The 21,583-nt window shown below is 40.1% G+C and overlaps 1 protein-coding gene across 2 annotated transcripts in view; it reads left to right on the top strand.

The window, feature by feature from the left end:
- Positions 1–21,583, top strand: part of cemip2 (cell migration inducing hyaluronidase 2) — a 44,971-nt gene that overhangs the window by 16,029 nt on the left and 7,359 nt on the right. For both annotated transcript variants that reach the window (XM_047381741.1, XM_047381742.1), the window contains 9 exons: positions 1,370–1,582; positions 4,154–4,359; positions 6,075–6,144; positions 6,671–6,799; positions 7,311–7,399; positions 8,970–9,101; positions 16,935–16,970; positions 17,192–17,347; positions 18,857–19,034. In XM_047381741.1, the coding sequence (XP_047237697.1) occupies positions 1,370–1,582; positions 4,154–4,359; positions 6,075–6,144; positions 6,671–6,799; positions 7,311–7,399; positions 8,970–9,101; positions 16,935–16,970; positions 17,192–17,347; positions 18,857–19,034 (1,209 nt within the window). The remainder of the gene's footprint in view (positions 1–1,369; positions 1,583–4,153; positions 4,360–6,074; positions 6,145–6,670; positions 6,800–7,310; positions 7,400–8,969; positions 9,102–16,934; positions 16,971–17,191; positions 17,348–18,856; positions 19,035–21,583) is intronic.

The following is a 21,583-nucleotide window of genomic DNA, read 5'->3' as shown; positions in this document are numbered from 1 at the left end:
GCGATGTTTGTCGTGGAAGATTTTATCAGTCGTGCAGCACACATTTTTATGTTTCAGGACAAATAAGAAATGTAATGCCAAATGTGTCCTACTGACAAATCTGTTTGTGTTATTCCATTTTTGATAAAATGAGTAAGTATGCCAAATTTCATACATACTTGGAGTGTACAGATGACTAGTCTGACAGCAAAAATGCTTTAGTATTTCAAAATGTTATATATTTAAAACAATGTTTTACTAGGGTGAATTTTTTTCTTATATTACATTTAAACAGGTGACTACTTTTATTTTGTGAACAATGACACTTAACAGTGACACCAAATAAAAGTTCAAGTTCAAATCAGAAAGCAATCTGGTGACTGAGAAAGTATTAACTTTTGTTGGGGGACTTGCAAGCATTGCGCCTACCCTTCTTTTTCTAAGCGTTTATCTGACTGAGCTGCTACGTTTTATCCCTCAGTCCTCTCCCTTTCTCTACAAAACTAAGGAGGGAGGGAAAAGAGGGACTCTGGATTGAGCCTAAACGTGCGCTACAGTTAGATGAAATGTAGAGGTCTAATCAGGGCTCAGCATTTACTCGAAGGATAAATAAAGTTTACCTGTATCTCCAACTTTAAAAGTAGTTCTATTGCTCAGTGGGTAATCATTCTCCTTTTCCTCAACAAAATTTCATGAATTGCAACATATTCCTGTATGTCTGTAGCAAATTATAATTTTTTTTTTGTGTTACAAAAATGTACATTCCCCATTGTTACAACATCCAGATGCAACGTCCATATGTATGTCTGTCTATAATTGGCCTTGCCCTGACTTCATGCAGCTTTGTCAGCGTAAACCATTTTGTGTGAATGTGTGCTTGTGTAAATCTTAGTGAGGGGGCAAGAGAGCTGGTCAGTAAGAGATGTGTGTATTGGGGTGAGATTTAATTTGCCAGAATGATTGGCCAATACCTTCTTAACAAGAACCAGACCGTTTGAATTTTTCTATACCTACAAAATATCCCCCCAGTGAACCTAACATAACATATTAGCTTCATGTTTGGTTGTTTGTTGCATTTGTTAAAATGTTTTGTTTTTGTTTTGTTTTGTTTTTGATTTATACTTCTATAACCAACAACTCTTTTTTTTTTATAAATATCTTTGGTTTTGTAGGAGTTTGAGTTTGTCCTGCATACGGACACCGGTGCAGTACATCATATTCTGGTCTAAATGTTGAAAAATAGACAACCCTAACCATTTTAATCCACCTTTTGTGCACAGCCAGCTTTTTCTGCTGATAATCAGTAATAATTGCAAAAATTTGAAACAGGGTCCTTGCTGCTTCTCCTTCTCTTCACTTTCTTTTGTGCTCTCCTTTTCCACCAACTTAGATCTTCCGTAACTTCTCATCAGTGCATCTATCCCACGTGGAGTTAAAAAACATGGGTCAGCAACGAGAAATGGGCAGCTATCCGCTTCACTTTCACATGTGTGGGGACGTTGACCAGAGAGGGGGCTACAGGGAGCCGACGTACGTGGACGGACTTTCCATCCACCACTCCTTCTCCCGCTGCCTCACCATCCATGCCACCAATGGGCTGCTGGTTAGTAAAATAGTTGCATGACGGAACTGTAAACCCAAACATACTGGCAGAGCTCCAATGTAATAGGTTAGATTGAAGCATATTCACATGTTAGAATGGTTCAATGTCTAGACCTAAATCCAACTGAGAATCTTTGGTTAGACTAGACAATTGATTTTTCTTAGATGCTGCTCATCTAATCTGACTGGTTTTGAGTAATATTGCAAAGAATGGGCAAATACAGGTCCTTCTCAAAATATTAGCATATTGTGATAAAGTTTATTATTTTCCATAATGTAATGATGAAAATTTAACATTCATATATTTTAGATTCATTGCACACTAACTGAAATATTTCAGGTCTTTTATTGTCTTAATACGGATGATTTTGGCATACAGCTCATGAAAACCCAAAATTCCTATCTCACAAAATTAGCATATCATTAAAAGGGTCTCTAAACGAGCTATGAACCTAATCATCTGAATCAACGAGTTAACTCTAAACACCTGCAAAAGATTCCTGAGGCCTTTAAAACTCCCAGCCTGGTTCATCACTCAAAACCCCAATCATGGGTAAGACTGCCGACCACTATTGACACCCTCAAGCAAGAGGGTAAGACACAGAAAGAAATTTCTGAACGAATAGGCTGTTCCCAGAGTGCTGTATCAAGGCACCTCAGTGGGAAGTCTGTGGGAAGGAAAAAGTGTGGCAGAAAACGCTGCACAACGAGAAGAGGTGACCGGACCCTGAGGAAGATTGTGGAGAAGGGCCGATTCCAGACCTTGGGGGACCTGCGGAAGCAGTGGACTGAGTCTGGTGTAGAAACATCCAGAGCCACCGTGCACAGGCGTGTGCAGGAAATGGGCTACAGGTGCTGCATTCCCCAGGTCAAGCCACTTTTGAACCAGAAACAGCGGCAGAAGCGCCTGACCTGGGCTACAGAGAAGCAGCACTGGACTGTTGCTCAGTGGTCCAAAGTACTTTTTTCGGATGAAAGCAAATTCTGCATGTCATTCGGAAATCAAGGTGCCAGAGTCTGGAGGAAGACTGGGGAGAAGGAAATGCCAAAATGCCAGAAGTCCAGTGTCAAGTACCCACAGTCAGTGATGGTCTGCTGCTGGTGTTGGTCCACTGTGTTTTATCAAGGGCAGGGTCAATGCAGCTAGCTATCAGGAGATTTTGGAGCACTTCATGCTTCCATCTGCTGAAAAGCTTTATGGAGATGAAGATTTCATTTTTCAGCATGACCTGGCACCTGCTCACAGTGCCAAAACCACTGGTAAATGGTTTACTGACCATGGTATCACTGTGCTCAATTGGCCTGCCAACTCTCCTGACCTGAACCCCATAGAGAATCTGTGGGATATTGTGAAGAGAACATTGAGAGACTCAAGACCCAACACTCTGGATGAGCTAAAGGCCGCTATCGAAGCATCCTGGACCTCCATAAGACCTCAGCAGTGCCACAGGCTGATTGCCTCCATGCCACGCCGCATTGAAGCAGTCATTTATGCCAAAGGATTCCCGACCAAGTATTGAGTGCATAACTGTACATGATTATTTGAAGGTTGACGTTTTTTGTATTAAAAACACTTTTCTTTTATTGGTCGGATGAAATATGCTAATTTTGTGAGATAGGAATTTTGGGTTTTCATGAGCTGTATGCCAAAATCATCCGTATTAAGACAATAAAAGACCTGACATATTTCAGTTAGTGTGCAATGAATCTAAAATATATGAATGTTACATTTTCATCATGATATTATGGAAAATAATTAACTTTATCACAATATGCTAATATTTTGAGAAGGACCTGTACATCAGTCTCTAGATGTGTAAAGCTGGTAGAAACATACCTAAAAGAAATAACAGCAAAAGGTGGTTTCAAAAATGTTTTCTTGGGTGGGTGAATAAAAATGTAGGCCACACTTTTCAGCTTTTATTTGTAAAAGAATCCGAAAAATCATGCACCATCACCTCCCAATTAAATACACTGAAGTTTGTGGTTGTAATAAAATGTAAAAAGGTGCAATGGGTACAAGTACCTTTGCAAGCACTGCATGTTTATACAAGCCAGAAAAGTTTGTTGTTAGTTGTTGCAAAGGCTTGTTCAGTCTTCCTTTCTCTAACTTGTCAGACCCTCTTTATCTTAAAATGCACAAATGTGCTGGTTTAAACTTATCGGTTCCTGCTGGCCTATATCGTTTTATGTATTTTACTAGCTTTAGTTTATAATAATTTGCTGGATTATTTCTTCCTCTGTCACCCTTCACATGGGAATCTTTAAGTAGCTTTCTGTGTTGCAATTTTCTTTCCACTTATCCTCAGCTACAGTAACAATTTGTTCAGAAATGTGGAGAATTTATGCCAGCAGGCACAATTTAGCACTTGTGGACCACTCTTTACTTTCTTGTGGGGTGTTAGATGCAGAAGAACAGATGTTTCCCTTGCCTTTCTGTTTACCAAGATGGGTTTGACGTTTGAGTGTAAAGCCCCTTTTAACGGGGGACCTGGCCATTTTTTACGTCCTTCCCCATTCGTTTTGTGGTGTTTGGGCTGGTAATTAATTTTGTTTTTGCTGTCTGACCTAGGTAAAGAACACCGTAGGGTACGACACGCTGGGCCACTGTTTTTTCCTGGAGGATGGGATTGAACAGCGGAACACTTTCTACCACAACCTTGGCCTCTTGACTCAGCCTGGGACTCTGCTGCCAACAGACCGCAATGAGACTCTGTGCACCAGTATCAAAGACAAAGTTTACAAGGGCTACACTCCCTCACCAAGTACAGAGTGCAAGTAAGAGATTGTTATTTTGTATGTAACTCTTTAAATATATGAAAAGAGACGATGTTAACCAACAGAACATTAATCTAATTGGGAATCAAAAAAGACTTTATTGTTTAGTTGCATTTCATAACTTCCCTGAAACATGACTGGATCTGACTTCTGTGGGGAAATTTAATCAACATTATATGTCTGTGGATGTTAAGGGTGGTTTATAAAAGGCCAAGAGAGATAATTTATTGCAACACAGAGAGTGAGATTATTTCTACACTGCCTTGCAAAACACCCATACTTCTTGAACTTTTTCATATTTTGTCACATTACATCCAAAACCCTTAATGTATTTTATTGAGATTTGATGTGATAGACCAACACAATGCTGCTCATAATTGTAAAGTGAATGAAAAATGGAAAAATGGGTTTCAAGAAGTTTCACTAAAAAAACATCTGAAATGTGCGGCATGCTTCTGTATTCAGCACACCTTAGTCGATGCCTTTTCGACCAACGTTTCAGTGGAATTTCAGCTGCAAGTCTTTTGAGGTTTATTTCTTCCACCTATGCTAGCTTGCAGACAGAACATTTTGCCCATTCTTCTTTGCACATTGGGTTTGGCTCAGTTAGATTGGTTGGCTCTATGTTTGGGGTTGTAAGGCTCCATCTCGTACTGTAAGGTGAACGTCCGCCCCAGTCTCAAGGTGTTTGCATTGACTAACATGTTTTTCTCCAGAATTGGGTTTTCCTCACATATAGCATTTTGCCTGTAGACCAAAAAGTTCAGTTTTGGTCTCTTCTGACCAGAGTACATTCTTCCGTGGTTGCAGTGTCCCCTAAATGGCCCATGGACAACTATCAAGTTTTTTTTTTAATGTTGTCTTTTTTACCAATTTCTTTCTTCCTGCCACTCTTCAGCCACAAGGAATATTTGTCCAGTCAACAGGTTCTTCCACCTGAGATGTCTATCTCTGCATCCCCTTTCAAAGATGCAAAGGACCTCTTGGTTGCTTCTCTTAGGTTACACACATGACTTTAATTACTAATTGAGTAACTTCTTTAAGCTATTTGTCATACTGGATTTAATTAAAAGATATGAGGTCCAAATACAAATGTACTCCTCTCTTTTCAGACTTTTTATTTGAAAAAAAAAAAGGATAATTTTTCTCTCCAATTCTCAGTTATTTACTGCTTTTTATTGGTTTTATTCGGTAAAAATCTCCTATAAATCTCCTATAACTTGTAAGGAAGTGTGTGGTAACAAAGTGAGGTGTGAGTACTTTTAAAAGGCATTTATATTATAAATGAATAATTTTTAACCTGTTCATGTTTGCATTAAAGACCACTTTTTAATATTTTGTCAAAAAGAAAGGGGTGTGTTTCTTACTAGTTGGGAGAGACAGACACTGTTGGGATGGTTTTATCAAAGCAACAACAACCTTCTCTCTCTGTGGGGAGTTTTATATCATAACAGGAGCAAGAAAAGTCCCTCTGTGTGGAAAAAGAAAGGCCTGTCTCAGGAATCTGTGCCTGGGTGTTGTTAGTCTTGGCAGAGTCTGTCCATCCAGGGTTAACTTTGGAGCGCTGGATTATTGAGAGAGTTAGAGAAAACTGCAGGATTCTTTGTAACTCATAAGCATAAGGATAGAGATAAGAGTCTGGTATGCTGTCTTTTTAAACATCCCTGTGTGTGTATAATTGTTGTGTGTGTGTGTGTGTGTGGTTTGTTTTTCAGGGCAGTCTCAACATTCTGGATTGCCAACCCCAACAACAACCTCATCAGCAATGTTGCTGCTGGCTCTCAGGTAGCAACAAGAGATTTTACTTAAGAAAGAACGTTTAAAAGAATGTATCAGAAATAATTAAAAAGCACCAGGTAAAGAGAAAATTAGTCACCAAATTGTAAATGCCTTTAAAGTTATATTAAATGGTATTCATTAAAAGTCGGTCCATCGGCTTTGGTGTTCTTGAGCTTTAACAAGACACAAAATGAAAGATTTTCTTGCTCAAAGGAGGGTGATCCGTCCCTGAAACGGGGCTTAAAGAGTAATAGAGGAACGCAATAACTTTGTAAGATTTCTCATATGGTAAAGTATAAAAAGATGATCCCTGTTTTTATTTGGGCATTTATTTGGTTGCCCTTAAACCCTTAAATGTAGCTTTTATTGCTGTGGCACCCAAACAACCCAAGAATGGTACATCCTCCTGCCCTGCTCCAAGTATCTCATATGTTGTTTTTTTTTTTTTTCTGTCACATATAGAACGATTCCTCCATACCAGTATAAAAATGTAATTTATTTCCTATTTCTCTGCTCTTCCTTCCTATCCCAGGATGCTGGAATATGGTTTGTGTTCCACAGCTCTTCCACCGGAGACTCTCATGGGCTGGTACCAGAGACCAAGGCAGAGCTCACTCCTCTTGGAATTTTTTACAACAACCGTGTTCACTCCAACTTTAAGGTATTCTTGGTATTTCTTGTCCTACTAACACTTTTTTTAACACAGACCTCCAGATTTGTCTTTTTCTGCTTCTGTGTTTTATAAAGAAAAGAGAAAATCCATCGTTATAGTAAACCAACATAATTCTTTGCATAATTACTTGGTTCTTGCCAAAGTGTATGCATTTAAACACGTGGATACACACAGACATGCGACTTGGGGCTACAATGGTGCTCTGTTGTGTGATGACAGAAGTCAGGCCGGTGAACTGTGAGCTCTTTATCCAGTCTGACCACAGCAGCCTCCAATAGAGGAAGGAGTCCTGCGGTTAAGGACTATACCTCACTTATTTCAGCTCACAGCATTAGTTTCCATATGCACACGACACTATATATATATTAATATGACATTTTAAACATACACACCTTTGTAGGTGGCATTTATTTTTTTTCTCCATTTTTATTTCACAAATTACTTTGTCAGATTCGGTTATTCTGGTCATTTTATTATTATCATACTATGATCTTCTTAGGCAGGGCTGTTCATTGATAAAGGAGTGAAGATTTCCAACGCCAGTGCTGCTGATCCCCGGGAATACCTCTGTCTAGACAACAGTGCAAGGTCTGTATGTGTGAGACAGAGCATTTTAAATGCCAAGTTGTACACATTTGCCATTGTCTTTTTAAACTGCTAGAGATATCAGTTATTATAGTTTTTTTTAAATTAAATGTGCACCAATCAGAATTTTGTGGAAGATTTCTGATGTCTGGTTTTGGTAAAGCTTTGACCTGACAATACCAACTTTAACCAATTTCATTTTTTTAATTAAGAGCTCTATAGTATAAGAAGATAAAAATGCAGTGGTTATTATTTAAATCGGGAGCACAGCTGATTTTGCAATGTGTGTGTAAGTGAGGGGTAAAACAAGGTTTTACTATTTTAGAATAAAGAATGAATTATTGCATTTTTAAATAGTTCACTCTAATGTTGGTGGTTAGTGCTGTTACTATAGCTAGGATTACAAAAATAACAGTCTGTGTATATTCCCTGTGGAAAACATAGATCCTTACCTTAACCCTGAGAATTCCTAAAGGCTACCAAAATCTCCAAATTCAGCAAGATGTATGAGCAACAGAGGTTTTAAGTTTTATTCCATTCAGCTTTCCTGTTTGCTGCTAAAAGTCTAATTCTCTCTCACTCTCTTGTACTCTGAATGAAGCTTAGACATGTTGCAGCACGTCAAAAATACATTCTCCTTCGAAATAGCTTCTTGGATGTCTGTGCTTCCTCTGATTTCATTTTTAAACACCTCACTGATGCTAAAATAGCCTCAGTAACAACCTTGGTAGCATTGTTGGTGGTGCTGCTGGTTGGGATTTGGTATGTTGCGTTCGCTGATCAGAAAAGTACTGGATTTTTAAGTTTTGACCGGCATGTCACCAGTTGGGGCCAGCCCGGCTTATTCAGATTATGTCTCAGGACATCTCTAGTTTTCTTTTTTTAATTAAAGTTGATTGTACTAATATGGCCATGTTGGTTATTTATTTTGAAGTCTTGATTAATTAGTCACATGTTTTAAGTTCTATGTGTATAAACACATAACTTATGTGCACTGTTGGAATGGTCTGTGGTTTGTCTTCGCATATGTCGTGTTGTATGTGTAAATATGAAGGAATTTGTGGTTTACTAATATATTTGTTTTAGGCCACAGCTAATTAATTGTTATGAATAAAGTTATTGATAGTTCCCTGATGGATACATACTGGGACTCGGCCATTGATTGAGAGAGATAGGTGTATGGCTTTAAAGTGTGCTGGTGCATTTTAGTGGGATGCCTGTCAAGTTTGTGTTGACAGAGAAAACAAGGCTTTACAGACAGAGTTTCCACTCTGCTACCTATCCAAATACAGCCCCCAACTCGATGGGAGAAGAATCCTATGTGTCCACTGTGACTGCTGGTTCCTGCACACAAATATATACATACAGCATGTGTGCGGAAGTATGCAGAGCAGGATTTTAAATGTTAAAATTAGTTTTCGATCTACGAAAAGGAGGGGGTGGGGAGGAGTAGGGGTTTTGATTGTTAAATAATGAAAAACTCTGTGGATACGAATGCAGTCGGTGGAAAATAAGAGCTACAGCAATATAAATATATTTATTTGTTGTTTTTTTTTTCTTTTCTCTTTGTCAGATTCCGACCCCACCAGAATGCGGACCCCAGTCGTCCTCGTGTGGCAGCAGTCATTGACACCCTGATTTCCTTCAAGAACAATGACTTTGGAGCTTGGATACGAGGTGGAGACATTATCATCCAGAACTCTGGGTGAGACCCTTTGGGACGGATCTAAGACAAATTGATAAATTTTTTTGTTTTAGTCATACAAGCACGCAAGATGCTGTCTGCAAATAAACTGATGACCAGAGGTTTCCTATGAAAAACAAAACAATGGTGTTTTTTTTTTTTAAACTGATATTGTTTTCAGCTTGAGATTTTACACAATTTTCTTTTAAAGACCCAGAGCCAACTTTTTCTAACCAATACAGATTTCGAGTTTCCCATGTGATCTGACACACTCATTCAGATTTTAAGTTAAACAATTACTTGTAATAAACATGGAGCACAAAGTATAAAAATGTGCTGCGGGTTCCTTTTTTGAACCTAATGGAAAATGAAGGAATCACAAGATTATCACAGTTTATGGATCAAAGCATCTGCCCCTAATCTTTATCTGATTTTCACAAAACTCAAAACAGCCTGTTTCAAAGAACCTCCTGTTTGTTGAGGCGTGCAGAGTAAAAAAAAAAAAGTGGTTTTAAGTTTTGGTACATTTAATAAAAAGAAAAAAAAATCAGATTTTTTAGTTTTTTAGTATTTGATCTGCCTATAAGTGGTAAGGTAAGGTAAGTTTATTTATATAGCGCTTTTCAGCAACGAGACACTCAAAGCGCTGTACATACAATTACAATACAATCAAAAATGCAAATAAACAGATACAGACACAGAAAAACAAATCAAATAATAAAATCAAACAACAGAGGTAATTTAAAAAAGTTAAATAAAATAAAATAAAGAGAATAGAATGATGGTCAAGAAAATGAAAGGAAAATTGGACTGAAAACGCAACTAATCATGCCTAAATGGCACAGTCAAAGGCCACTTTAAACAAATACGTTTTTAATCTTGATTTAAAGCAACTTAGGGTTTTGGCGCTTTTACAGTTTTCTGGCAGTTTATTCCAGATTAGTGGAGCATAAGAACTAAAAGCTGCTTCTCCATGTTTGGTTCTGGTTCTGTGTATGCAGAGTAGATTTGAGCCAGAAGACCTGAGAGGTCTGGGTGGTTGATACACTGACAACAAGTCTGTAATGTATTTTGGTGCTAAGCCATTCAGTGATTTATAGACTAACAGAAGTATTTTAAAGTCTATTCTCTGAGCTACAGGGAACCAGTGTAAGGACTTTAAAACCGGACTGATGTGCTCCACATTCTTAGTTCTAGTGAGGATGTGGGCAGCAGCTTTATGGATCAACTGCAGCCGTCTGATTGACTTTTTTGGCAGACCTGTGAAGACACTGTTGCAGTAATCAATTCTACTAAAGATGAACACATGAATTAGTTTTTCAAGGTCCTGCTGAGACATTAGTCCTTTAATCCTGGAGATGTTCTTTAGGTGATAGAAGACCGACCTTGTTACTGTCTTTATGTGCCTCTGAGGGTTCAGGTCTGAGTCCATCATTACACCCAGGTTTTGAGCCTGATTGGTGGTTTCTAGCTGTATTAACTAAAGCTGCGTGCTAACTTTTAAACACTCTTCCTTTGGTCCAAAGATTATTACTTCAGTTTTGTTTTGATTCAGCTGAAGAAAATTTTGGCCCATCCATGCATTGATTTCTTCTAAGCATTTACCCAGCGCTTGAATGGGTTCATGGTCACCTGGCGACATCATAACGTATAGCTGTGTGTCGTCTGCATAGTTATGATAACTTACATTGTTGTTTATTAAAATCTGAGTTAGGGGGAGCATATAGATATTGAATGGGAGGGGCCCTAAGATGGACCCTTGGGGAACGCCACATGTGATTTTTGTGGTCTCTGATGTAAAGTTACCTACTGACACAAAAAAGTCCCTGTCCTTCAAGTAGGATTTAAACCAATTGAGTGCTGTACCAGAAAGGCCAACCCAGTTTTCCAGGTGCTGTAATAAAATGGAGTGATCAAAAGTATCGAATGCTGCACTAAGGTCCAATAATACCAGCACTGTGGTTCTTCTACAGTCTGCATTTATACGGATGTCATTGAACACCTTGACAAGAGCAGTCTCTGTACTGTGGTGAGCAGGAAGCCTGACTGGAAGACATCAAAGCGGTTGGTCGTTGTTAGGAAGTTGTTTAACTGTTGAAACACAGCTTTTTCAATAATCTTACTGATGAAGGGTAAGTTTGATATAGGCCTGTAGTTCTGTAGTAGCAGCTTGTCCAAGTTGCTCTTTTTCAATAGAGGTTTGATAATTGCTGCTTTCAGGGCCTGGGGGAAAACATCTGACAAAAGGGACGTGTTTATTATTTGAGTTAAATCAGATGTTATTACAGGCAAAGCTTTCTTAAGGAAAGCTGTGGGTAAAAGATTGAGACAGCAGGAAGAAGAGCTTAGTTGTTGTATGATTTCTTCTAAGTTTTTGTAGTTTATTTGGTGAAATTGGGAATTTTGTCAAAATCAGTTCTAGTTGGAGACAACATTGGTACTGGAGTTGATGTGGATGTGCTGACTGCCCCTCTGATCTTTTGGTTTTTTTCAGTGAAGAATTTAGCAAATTCATTGCAGGCCCTGGTAGAGTGGAGTTCAGATGCTACAGTTACAGGAGGGTTTGTTAACCTGTCGACCGTGGCAAATAATGCACAAGCATTGTTAATGTTTTTGCTGATGATCTCAGAAAAGAAAGATTCCCTTGCATTTTTCTGTTGTAGGTTATATCTGTATAGTCTCTCTTTATAGATAATATAGTGAACCTGGAGTCCAGTCTTTCGCCACCTGCGTTCAGATTTTCGATACTCCTTTTTTTCACTTCTGACTGGTGGAGCACTTCTCCACGGAGACATTTTCTTCCCAGAAACAACTTTCACTTTAATTGGAGCAATTGAATCAATGATGTCCGAGATTTTAGAATGAAAGTTATCTACCTGCTCATCTACAGTGTTACAGGGCAAAGTGGAGGTAGAAGAGTAAATCTGGTTAACTGTTTCAGTGGCGCCGTCCTTAAAGATGCGTTTTCTTATAATGTCGCTTTGACTGAGCCATTGGAGATGATGCTTTCAAAAATAATAGAAAAGTGGTCAGATAGGGCAACATCAGTTACAGACACCTTGGAAATGTTTAGACCCTTAGTGATGATCAAGTCCAAAATATGTCCCTGTTTGTGCGTTTGCTGTTTAACATGTTGAGTCAAACCACAATTTCTAACAGTGTCACATAGATCTATTGCACTTCTGTCTTCAGGATTGTCCATGTGAATGTTGAAGTCTCCCACAATAATTAAACAGTCATAATCAACACATATCGCAGATAAAAGCTAATTAAAATCACTGAAAAAGTTTGTTTTGGATTTAAGAGGCCTGTAAATATTCAAGAACATGGTTTGGACCGGGCTCTTTACCTGGAGAGCCAAATATTCAAAAGAGTCAAATCTGCCCAGAAATACTTTTTTTACACTTTAGTGAATCTTTAAACAAAGTGGCCACCCCTCCACCTTTTCTTTGCTGTCTGCTCTCACAAAGAAAATTGTAGTTCGGAGGCGTTGACTCTATCAGAATAGGTCCACTTCTCCTGTGGATTTCGGCAGGGAGACCTTTTGGGATGACCTCTCTTTCTCAGCCAACTGGCTGATTGTTTCTGCTGGAGCTGTTGGAGGCAGCGTTATCATTGTTGTTGATACTCCATGTTCTCTTCTGAAGGTCGAAGCTGCTGGCGGATTATTTACTGAATAGAAGAGATTAGATGTGAGACGTCTGGCTCCCGGCTTGCTCAAACAGAAACCATCTTGCTTGAAGAGTTGTCTTTTTTTCCCAAAAAATATTAAAGTTGTCAATGACGTTCACAGATGTAGTAGCACATGTTTTTTTCAACCACTTATGAATCATCAGAGGTCTGGAAAAAATCTAATCTCCACAGAAAATCGGTGCAAAGGGTCAGCTGAGAAACACCTTGATATTGAGACCTCCAACAATATTCAGCAGACGAGTGAAATCCTCCTTCAGTCTTTCTGATTTTTTCTTAGCCACGTCATCCATGGCTCCACAGTGTATAATAAGGTTTTCTAGAGGCGGGCACTTTTCTGTGATTGCAAGAATATTCTGAGATATCAGAAACCACGTTACTGGTACCAATCATAACTTCTGGGTTTTTCTTGTTGCAAAAGTTTTTAATCCCATCCACAGCTGTGTTGCCCACTATTAGGGTTCTTGGTCTGGTGGGACGCTTTTTCTCTGGCAATTTAGGAGAAGACTGTTTAGAATGAAGATTGTTCTCAAACCTTTTATTGTTCTCAGAAGATGGATCATTTTTCTGGTTTTCGTTCTGTAGTGGAGCAAATCTGTTTTGGAGGGAATTCCATTATTTCCATTTGTCTCACTCCTATCAGTTGTTGTGACAACATCTCGCTGTCAAAGTCTCATTTTCCCAGGGGAAACGGGGGCATTTCTCTGTAATTCTGGCCATTCTAATTTATTTAATTGCTGAGATCTTCCAGTGAGTCGTCCACCTTGATTTTATTTGGGCATGCCCCTAAAACAAGCCAGGGGGTTCTGCCGGTAGGTTTATTCTCAGTGTTCTGTTTGCCGGTTGAGTTGTTGAGCTGGGTGTCACTGTTTGGGATCACAGGCAGAGTTGAATCATCGCTGTACCCCATATTCACCTCCACATTCACTTCTAGTCGGTGGATTTTCATCTCCAAAACAGCCAATTTCTGTAAAAGTTTGTCGAAGTCCTCTGTGGTGAAGGAAGGCATTTTGTGCCGATTAGCTGGCATCAACTTGTCCTGCTTTCGAGTTCGATTATAAAAACATCAAAGTCCTTTAAAAAAAATAAATAATAATAATAATAATAATCCTTGGGAGTCGCTGGTAAGAAGTAGTTTTAGTCCAATATTTCCGTAATTTTGGCTAAGAGATAAAAAGTTAGGAGTAAAAGAATGCAAGCAAGCAGGGAGCTTAGGAGAAAAGCGTCTGAGCAGGCAGAGAGGTGGAAGTGGAGTGGAGCTAACATTGGCCAAATACGGTACCATGAAAACATTAAGGTCCCCTTGCAGATTTCTGTTTTTGCTTTTTGTTATGCTTTCAGATCATCAAACGAAGTTTAATATAACTTGAGTCAACACAAAAAACAGTTTTTATACGAAGATTTCAGTTATTAGATTAAAAAGCTATCCGAACCCTATGTGAAAAGTAATTGCCCCCTAAATTTAATAACTGGTTGTGCCATGCTTGGCTTGGTGGCAACATCTGCCATTAAGTATTTATGATAACTGACGAGGAGTCTTTCATTTCTCTGTGGGAAATGTTCTGGTCCACTCTTTCCTGAATTGTTTTAATTCAGTCACACCGGATTTTTTTTTTTTTTTTCTGTTTGTTTTTTACATGAACAGGGTGTTTAGGGTCATTGCACAATATCTCACTTGGCTTTTACTGCATAGTGGAATTCATGGGTTCATCAATTACAGCAAGATTGAAGCAGCAAACAGGCCCCAGACCATCACAGTACCACCACCATGTTGGACTGTCATGTTTTGTTATATTTACACCAGATATGACTGGATGCACACCTTCCAGGAAACTGCACTTCTGTCTCGTCAGTTCACAGAACTTTTTTCACAAAAAACGTCATCACAATGGAGATGTGGTACGGGAAATGGGAGATGGGCCTTTGTGTTCATTATAGTCTGCAGTGGTTTTTGACTCTCCCATTGATAAAATCTTTGCTCAGTATGTTTATCATTGAGTCATTAAAACTGACTTCAAATGAGGCAAGTAAGTCCTGCATTGCTTTAGATCCATCATCTCCTGGATGAGTCATGGATGTCTTCTTGGAGTAATTTTTGTAGGTAGGCCCAGGGCTGCAGGATATTAGTAAATCTTGCAATGACACATGTAGTTCTTATTTTCCTTCCTCTCTTTCCCATCTGTGTTTCCTAAGCTCTGTGAGATTTAGCATGTTGGGCAATGTCAGTTGTGTGTGGTGTTGGCATCTGCTGCCATGAGACTCTGCCTAACTTGCTAAATTAGCACATAAATTACTAACATGTTATATGCTAATTAAATTAGTATATACAATGTATACTGATAACACTGGGAATATATTAGCCTGGGTGTGGCTAGTGAAACTGAACCAAAAAATATGGTTAATTAGTGTGAATGCTGTAAGGCATTTCTTCCAATTCTTTCTTCTTCATCAGAGGGTTTTCATTGAGTTCAGCTGGTGGGCTAATTTGGGCTTAGAGTCTTTCTGCTTAGGTTTATCACTTCCCCTTTTTTGCTGTTATTATCAGTGTTTATACTGTTTTTGTACATTTCAGCAGTTTTCTTCTGGTGACTTCAGCTTTTTTCTCACAGTTCGAGAGTTCAGCTTACAGCATTCATACCGCATTTCCGGAGAAAATGCTCGTACTCGTACTCGTACTCGTCGTCTTCCGCTTATACGGGACCGGGTCGCGGGGGCAGCAGACTCAGCAGAGACGCCCAGACGTCCCTCTCTCCAGACACCTCCTCCAGTTCCTCCAGGGGGAGCCCAAGGCGTTCCCAGGCCAGCCGAGAGACATAGTCCCTCCAGCGTGTCCTGGGCCGTCCCCTGGGCCTCCTCCCGGTGGGACGTGCCTGGAACACCTCCCGAGGAAGGCGTCCAGGACGCATCCGGTATAGATGCCCGAGCCACCTCAACTGGCTCCTCTCGATGTGGAGGAGCAGCGGCTCTACTCCGAGCCCCTCCCGGATGGCCGAGCTCCTCACCCTATCTCTAAGGGAGACGCCAAGAAGGCCGGGTACTCTGCATTACCACTCGGCCCGTAGGCTGAAATGATAGTCAGAGACCTCTCCCCAACCCGAAGGCACAGGGATACGACCCTCTCATCCACTGGGGTAAACCCCAACACGAGACGGCTGAGCTGGGGGGCAACAAGCAAACCCACACCAGCCTGCCGCCTCTCCCCGTGGGCCACTCCAGAGTAGAAGAGAGTCCAACCCCTCTCAAGGAGATGGGTTCCAGAGCCCACGCTGTGCGTGGAGGCGAGCCCGACTATTTCTAGTCGATATCTCTCGACCTCCCGCACAAGCTCAGGCTCCTTCCCCACCAGCGAGGTGACATTCCACGTCCCTAGAGCCAGCCTAAGCATCTGGGGATCAGGCCGCTGAGGTCTCCACCTTCGTCCGCCACCCAATCCTCTTTCCACCGGTCCCTCACGGTTCCCTCTGCAGGTGGTGGGCCCACTGGGGGATGGTCTTGCGTCTCTCGTTCGGGCTTGGCCCGGCCGGGTCCCGCGAGGAGCAACCAGGTGCTCTCCGACGAGTCCCGACCCCAGGCCTGGCTCCAGTGTGGGACCCCGGCTCCGCCGTACCGGGCGACGTCACGTGCCTCGATATGTTGTTCTTCATGAGGGATTTTTGAACCACTCTTTGTCTGACCCGTCACCTAGAGCCTGTTTGCCATGGGAGACCCTACCAGGGGCATTTAGGCCCCAGACAACATAGCCTCTAGGATCATTTGAGCACTCAAACCCCTCCACCACGTTAAGGTGGCGGTTCAAGAAGGGGTGGCTTCAGCTTTTTTCTCACAGTTCGAGAGTTCAGCTTACAGCATTCATACTGCATTTCCGGAGAAAATGCTACTTTTTCTATTTCCAGTTAATTTTGATTTAAAGGCTTGTTCCTCACTTATTTGTTTCCCTTATTAAAAACAGATTAAACCTTTTAAGGTGCATCTCAAATTTCCTTTATTTTGAGTGATCACCTTCAGAAAATACAGTTTCATATTTTGTAAAACATTTTAATTGTTATATTTGTGTAGAATTTACAGTTGTTCTACCTTCATTCTGAAAACTGGATGTCAATTCTCTTACTGTGCCTCAGGATTTTAAAATAACATTATTTTTCTACATGTATTTTTTTTTTATAGCTTTGCAGACAACGGAGTGGGTCTGTCTTTTGCCAGGTGGGTCCTATAAATCATCCCTTTTTGTTTTGTAGCTCTACAGACATTTCACTTATTTTTGCTTTTTCTCCTGCTTCCAAAAATTATTTCAAAGATCGCTTATGATTATGTGTTTGTAAATACCTCTGTCCATGTCTTGTTTTTTTTTTTTTTGTCTTGTTGAAAACATGAATTATGAAGCATGTTTGAATAAATCACATAATACTACATCATTTCTGCAGTGATGGCAGCTACCCTAAAGATGAAGGCTCCAGCCAGGAGGTGAGACAGTCTCTGTTTGTTGGTGAAAGCCAAAACAGAGGGACCAATGGAGGACAGAATAAATACTGGGGGATAGGAGGTACTGACAGAAAGATGCGGACCCTGCCAAGAAACAGGTAAAGTCAAGAAAATAGTGATTAATTAACTAATGGAGGAGTATTGAAGGGGAAAACTCATTCAGAGCCAGTAAGGCAGTCAAGTAGCTGGTAGAATTGACTCATGAATGGGCCACAACAAATTTCTCACTGTAGATGATTTTGTGAAAGGAAGTTTTGTTTGACTCATTTCCCTCTTATGATATTTTCGGCAGAGGTAAAATTTACATCTTAGGAACGGTAATGCCTACTCTCAAAGACATTATTTTGTTAGAGATCAAGTCGTATTAAGAGATGTTTTCCACTTCAAATGAGTTTATGAAACATAATTTATTTAAGTACAGACGATCCCTTTATTTGAACTTGCATTGCAGAAATGTTTCTAGATTTTACCTGCGGTAACAAACTCTGTTCAAAATCCATCTTTTATGGGTTTTGAGAACAGGTTGCCATCTTTTTTTTGTTTCTATGATTCACCGTCTTTACTCATATCAAAGAGAGAACAATATTAACAAGGCTTTCATTTCCGTAAACTTTATTAATTTGCAATAAGTGGGAGCAACTTTAGATGTTCTCTATGAATTCAGAATACACCAGAAATCTTACTCTTCTTCTGGTGTGCTAAAAAAGATGCATCATTAATTAATTATTTTCAGTGTATAACATAGGTTTTTGTACCAACATAAAAATGTATAATATAATGTATGTCTTCAGTTTAATTCATTGTATTTTATGCTTTAAAAAGTCTTAAATACACAGATTTTCTGTACCAGGTCTTAAATATGTTGGCTTAAATTTGTACATTTAGTTAATATAATAATTATTATTATTATTACATGTACTTTGTACAATTGAAAAACACGCTGGCAACTTGTGTTTGTTCTTGGATTTTTAGATTTGGTTGTTATACTGTGGCAAATGTGCCAACCATGTGATGCTGAGAAGTGATGAGTCTTGTTAAAAGGAATTTGTCTGCAGGCACTCAGCCTGACCAGCAAACCTGCAAATGGGATGTGTTAATGTAACTGACTAAAAATGGTGTGTTTATGCAATTAACATACTGCATCTAAAAAAATTGAATTTTGAACAAGGCTTGGAAATGGGGGTTTAAATAGCTGGCTAGAACCTGACGTCAATATCAGTTATGAAGCTTACCATGTATTGTAGGAAGGCACTGAAGTTAGGTAACTTAAGTGTAAAATACTCAAGTCAGAGCCGAAAAACAGAAATTTAGTGGGATTAAGGTATTTAAATTGTTTCAGCTGTCTATTTAGTTACATAGCAGTTATTAAAGTATTTTCTAAAGTTGATTTTCAAAATTCATTCTGATTTGAAACGTAACTGGAAATGGTGTTTGTTCTAAAGGTCTTAAATTTGAATTGCTGAAACCCTGTAAGACTACTTTTACTTGTTTCCTTTGCTTATTAAACTGACTTTGTAAAGTGCATTGAGATGACGTGTTGTATATTGGTGCTATATAAATAAATTGAATTGAATTTATGGTTTTATCCCTCTCATTCTGCACCTTAGGACATTCCCAATCCGAGGTTTCCAGATCTATGACGGTCCAGTGCGTCTCACACAGAGTACGTTTCGAGGATTCATCCCCACACCGGAGCGTTACACCAGTGCTGTAGGCTTTAACTTAAAGAACACATGGCAGCTGACCCCACGAAACAACCTGTCTCAGCTCAGCTTTCACTCCACTGTAAGCAAATATCTTTTGTTTATTGTCTGAGATAATCTGATATTGTTTACAATTTGAACTGTTTTCTGTTCGTATGTTGCATTTTCTGGCATGAATTGACATAAGATGCTTTGGAAAAGTCCTCTGAAACCTTTCCACATTTTGTCATATGACAACCATAAACATGGCAGGTATTACATCAAGATTTTGTGTGATAGACCCACACAAAGTAGTGCATGGTTGTGAAGTGGTAGAAAAACAATTGTTTTCAAAGTATTTTAGAAATCCGTCTATCTTTACAGGCTTTGCGTGAGCTTTGCTACTTTCACCATGTTTCATCGTGGGGATAATGTGTTCAGGGTCACACGCAGTGTTAGTTTTGCTCCACAGATAACCTTTTGCATGTAAGGCAGAAAGTTCGCTGTTGGTTTATCAGACCAGAGCACCTTCTTCCTCATATTTGCTGTGTCACCTGCATGAAATAGTGCAAATATGACTTCTAGCTTTCTTTCAACAAAGTCCACAACTAATGGTGGTCCGATTGATTCTCTCACTTACGGTGAAGCAATGTAAACTTCTTGGCGGCTTCAGTTGTCAATGCTCTTCCTGGGTGGCATGTCAAGTTCAGGTGGAGGGCAGTGTAGCTTTCCATTGTTGCCCTATTCTTCCAATTTTCTTGATAGATTGATCATTAATTGGGTAACTGCTGAAGACAACAGTTTTTGCAGGATTGTATTTAGGGTTGTCAAAGTAAAGAGGCTTGAGTACATGTGCATGCCACAATTTTCCCCTTTCTTTTATAAGTTGTTTTAAAAATCTCATATCTTTATTATTCAGCTTCACAATTATGTCATTTTTGCATTGGTCTGTTACATAAAATGCCTGTAAAATACATTGAGGTTTTGTGGTGATTATGTTATTCTTTCATAATTTTAAATAATGAATGTAAACAATAAAAAAGGAAGGAAAGGATTAAGAAAAATAGTTTTAATTCCACCTGGATGAAAATGAGATTTTTCCTTGTTATGTTTGGCCATCCCTCCATTCCCCTCAGGCATTTGCTAATCAGTGTTTTGGTAGAAACTTTGTCACCCAACTAATTGGTCTGTGGAAAAACATTTCTAACATGCTGGGGCCCTCTTGTGGTTGTATTGTATATTGCAGTAGTAAATCTTTTAGTATGTTGAGGTCATTTGATTGGATGTCTTGAAAAATCGTACCAATATATATGAATAAGATGCAGTTACAAAATAACCAAAGACAGTTTAGAAAGGATATAATTATGAAACTAAAGAACTAGTATTAGCTGGCTAGATTTCTTTGTTTTTATGTGATGATTATTTCAAAAACAAATGCATTAATTAGCATGCTGAGCTTGTTTTTATTACAACTTAGAAGTTTTGGCAGCAGTGATGCATCTTCTGAGGAATTCTGGTTTTACACATAAGCAGAAGAAGTTAGAGCAGCGACTCAAATATGAGAGTTTTGTTCAAGAGGCAATAAATCTAATTACAGAAAAAAAAATTGTTTCAACAATAAGTTTTTTTTTTTTTTTTTGTAGGTTAGTTTTTTTCAGTATTAGCAGAGTTGTAAAGGAGAGCAGTACAATAATTGCACAAATCTGAGTAAAAATGTTTTTTTTACAACGACTACTGCGACGACTACAAAATTGAGGCACGTGACGTCGCCTGGTACGGCGGAGCCGGGGTCCCACCCTGGAGCCAGGCCTGGGGTTGGGACTCGTCGGAGAGCACCTGGTGGCTGGGTTGCTCCTCGCGGGACCCGGCTGGGCTAAGCCCGAACGAGAGACGCGAGACCATCTCCCAGTGGGCCCACCACCTGCAGGGGGAACCGTGAGGGACCGGTACAAAGAGGATTGGGCGGCCGACAATGGTGGAGACCTTGGCGGCCTGATTCCCGGATGCTTAGGCTGGCTCTAGGGACGTGGAATGTCACCTCGCTGGGGGGCAAGGAGCCTGAGCTTGTGCGGGAGGTCGAGAGATATTGACTAGAAATAGTCGGGCTCGCCTCCACGCACAGCGTGGGCTCTGGAACCCATCTCCTTGAGAGGGGTTGGACTCTCTTCTACTCTGGAGTGGCCCACGGGGAGAGGCGGCAGGCTGGTGTGGGTTTGCTTGTTGCCCCCCAGCTCAGCCGTCTCGTGTTGGGGTTTAAGTGGATGAGAGGGTCACATCCCTGCGCCTTCGGGTTGGGGAGAGGTCTCTGACTATCATTTCAGCCTACGGGCCGAGTGGTAGTGCAGAGTACCCGGCCTTCTTGGCGTCCCTGTCGGGGGTGCTGGATAGTGCCCCTCCTGGGGACTCCATTATTCTGCTGTGGGACTTCAACGTTCATAATGAACACCATGTTCAAACATAAGGGTGTCCATCAGTGCACTTGTCACCAGGATACCCTAGGCAGGAGGTCAATGATCGACTTTGTTGTCGTATCATCAGACCTTCGGCCGCATGTTTTGGACACTTGGGTGAAGAGAGGGGCTGAGCTGTCCACTGATCACCACCTGGTGGTGAGTTGGATCCGCTGGCGGAGGAGAAAGCCGGACAGACTTG

This window comes from Girardinichthys multiradiatus, chromosome 12 (assembly GCF_021462225.1).
Source record: "Girardinichthys multiradiatus isolate DD_20200921_A chromosome 12, DD_fGirMul_XY1, whole genome shotgun sequence".
NCBI classification, from domain to species: Eukaryota; Metazoa; Chordata; class Actinopteri; order Cyprinodontiformes; family Goodeidae; genus Girardinichthys; species Girardinichthys multiradiatus.
The sequence above is the reverse complement of the archived record's forward strand: the minus strand, read 5'-3'. Positions and strand labels throughout refer to the sequence as shown.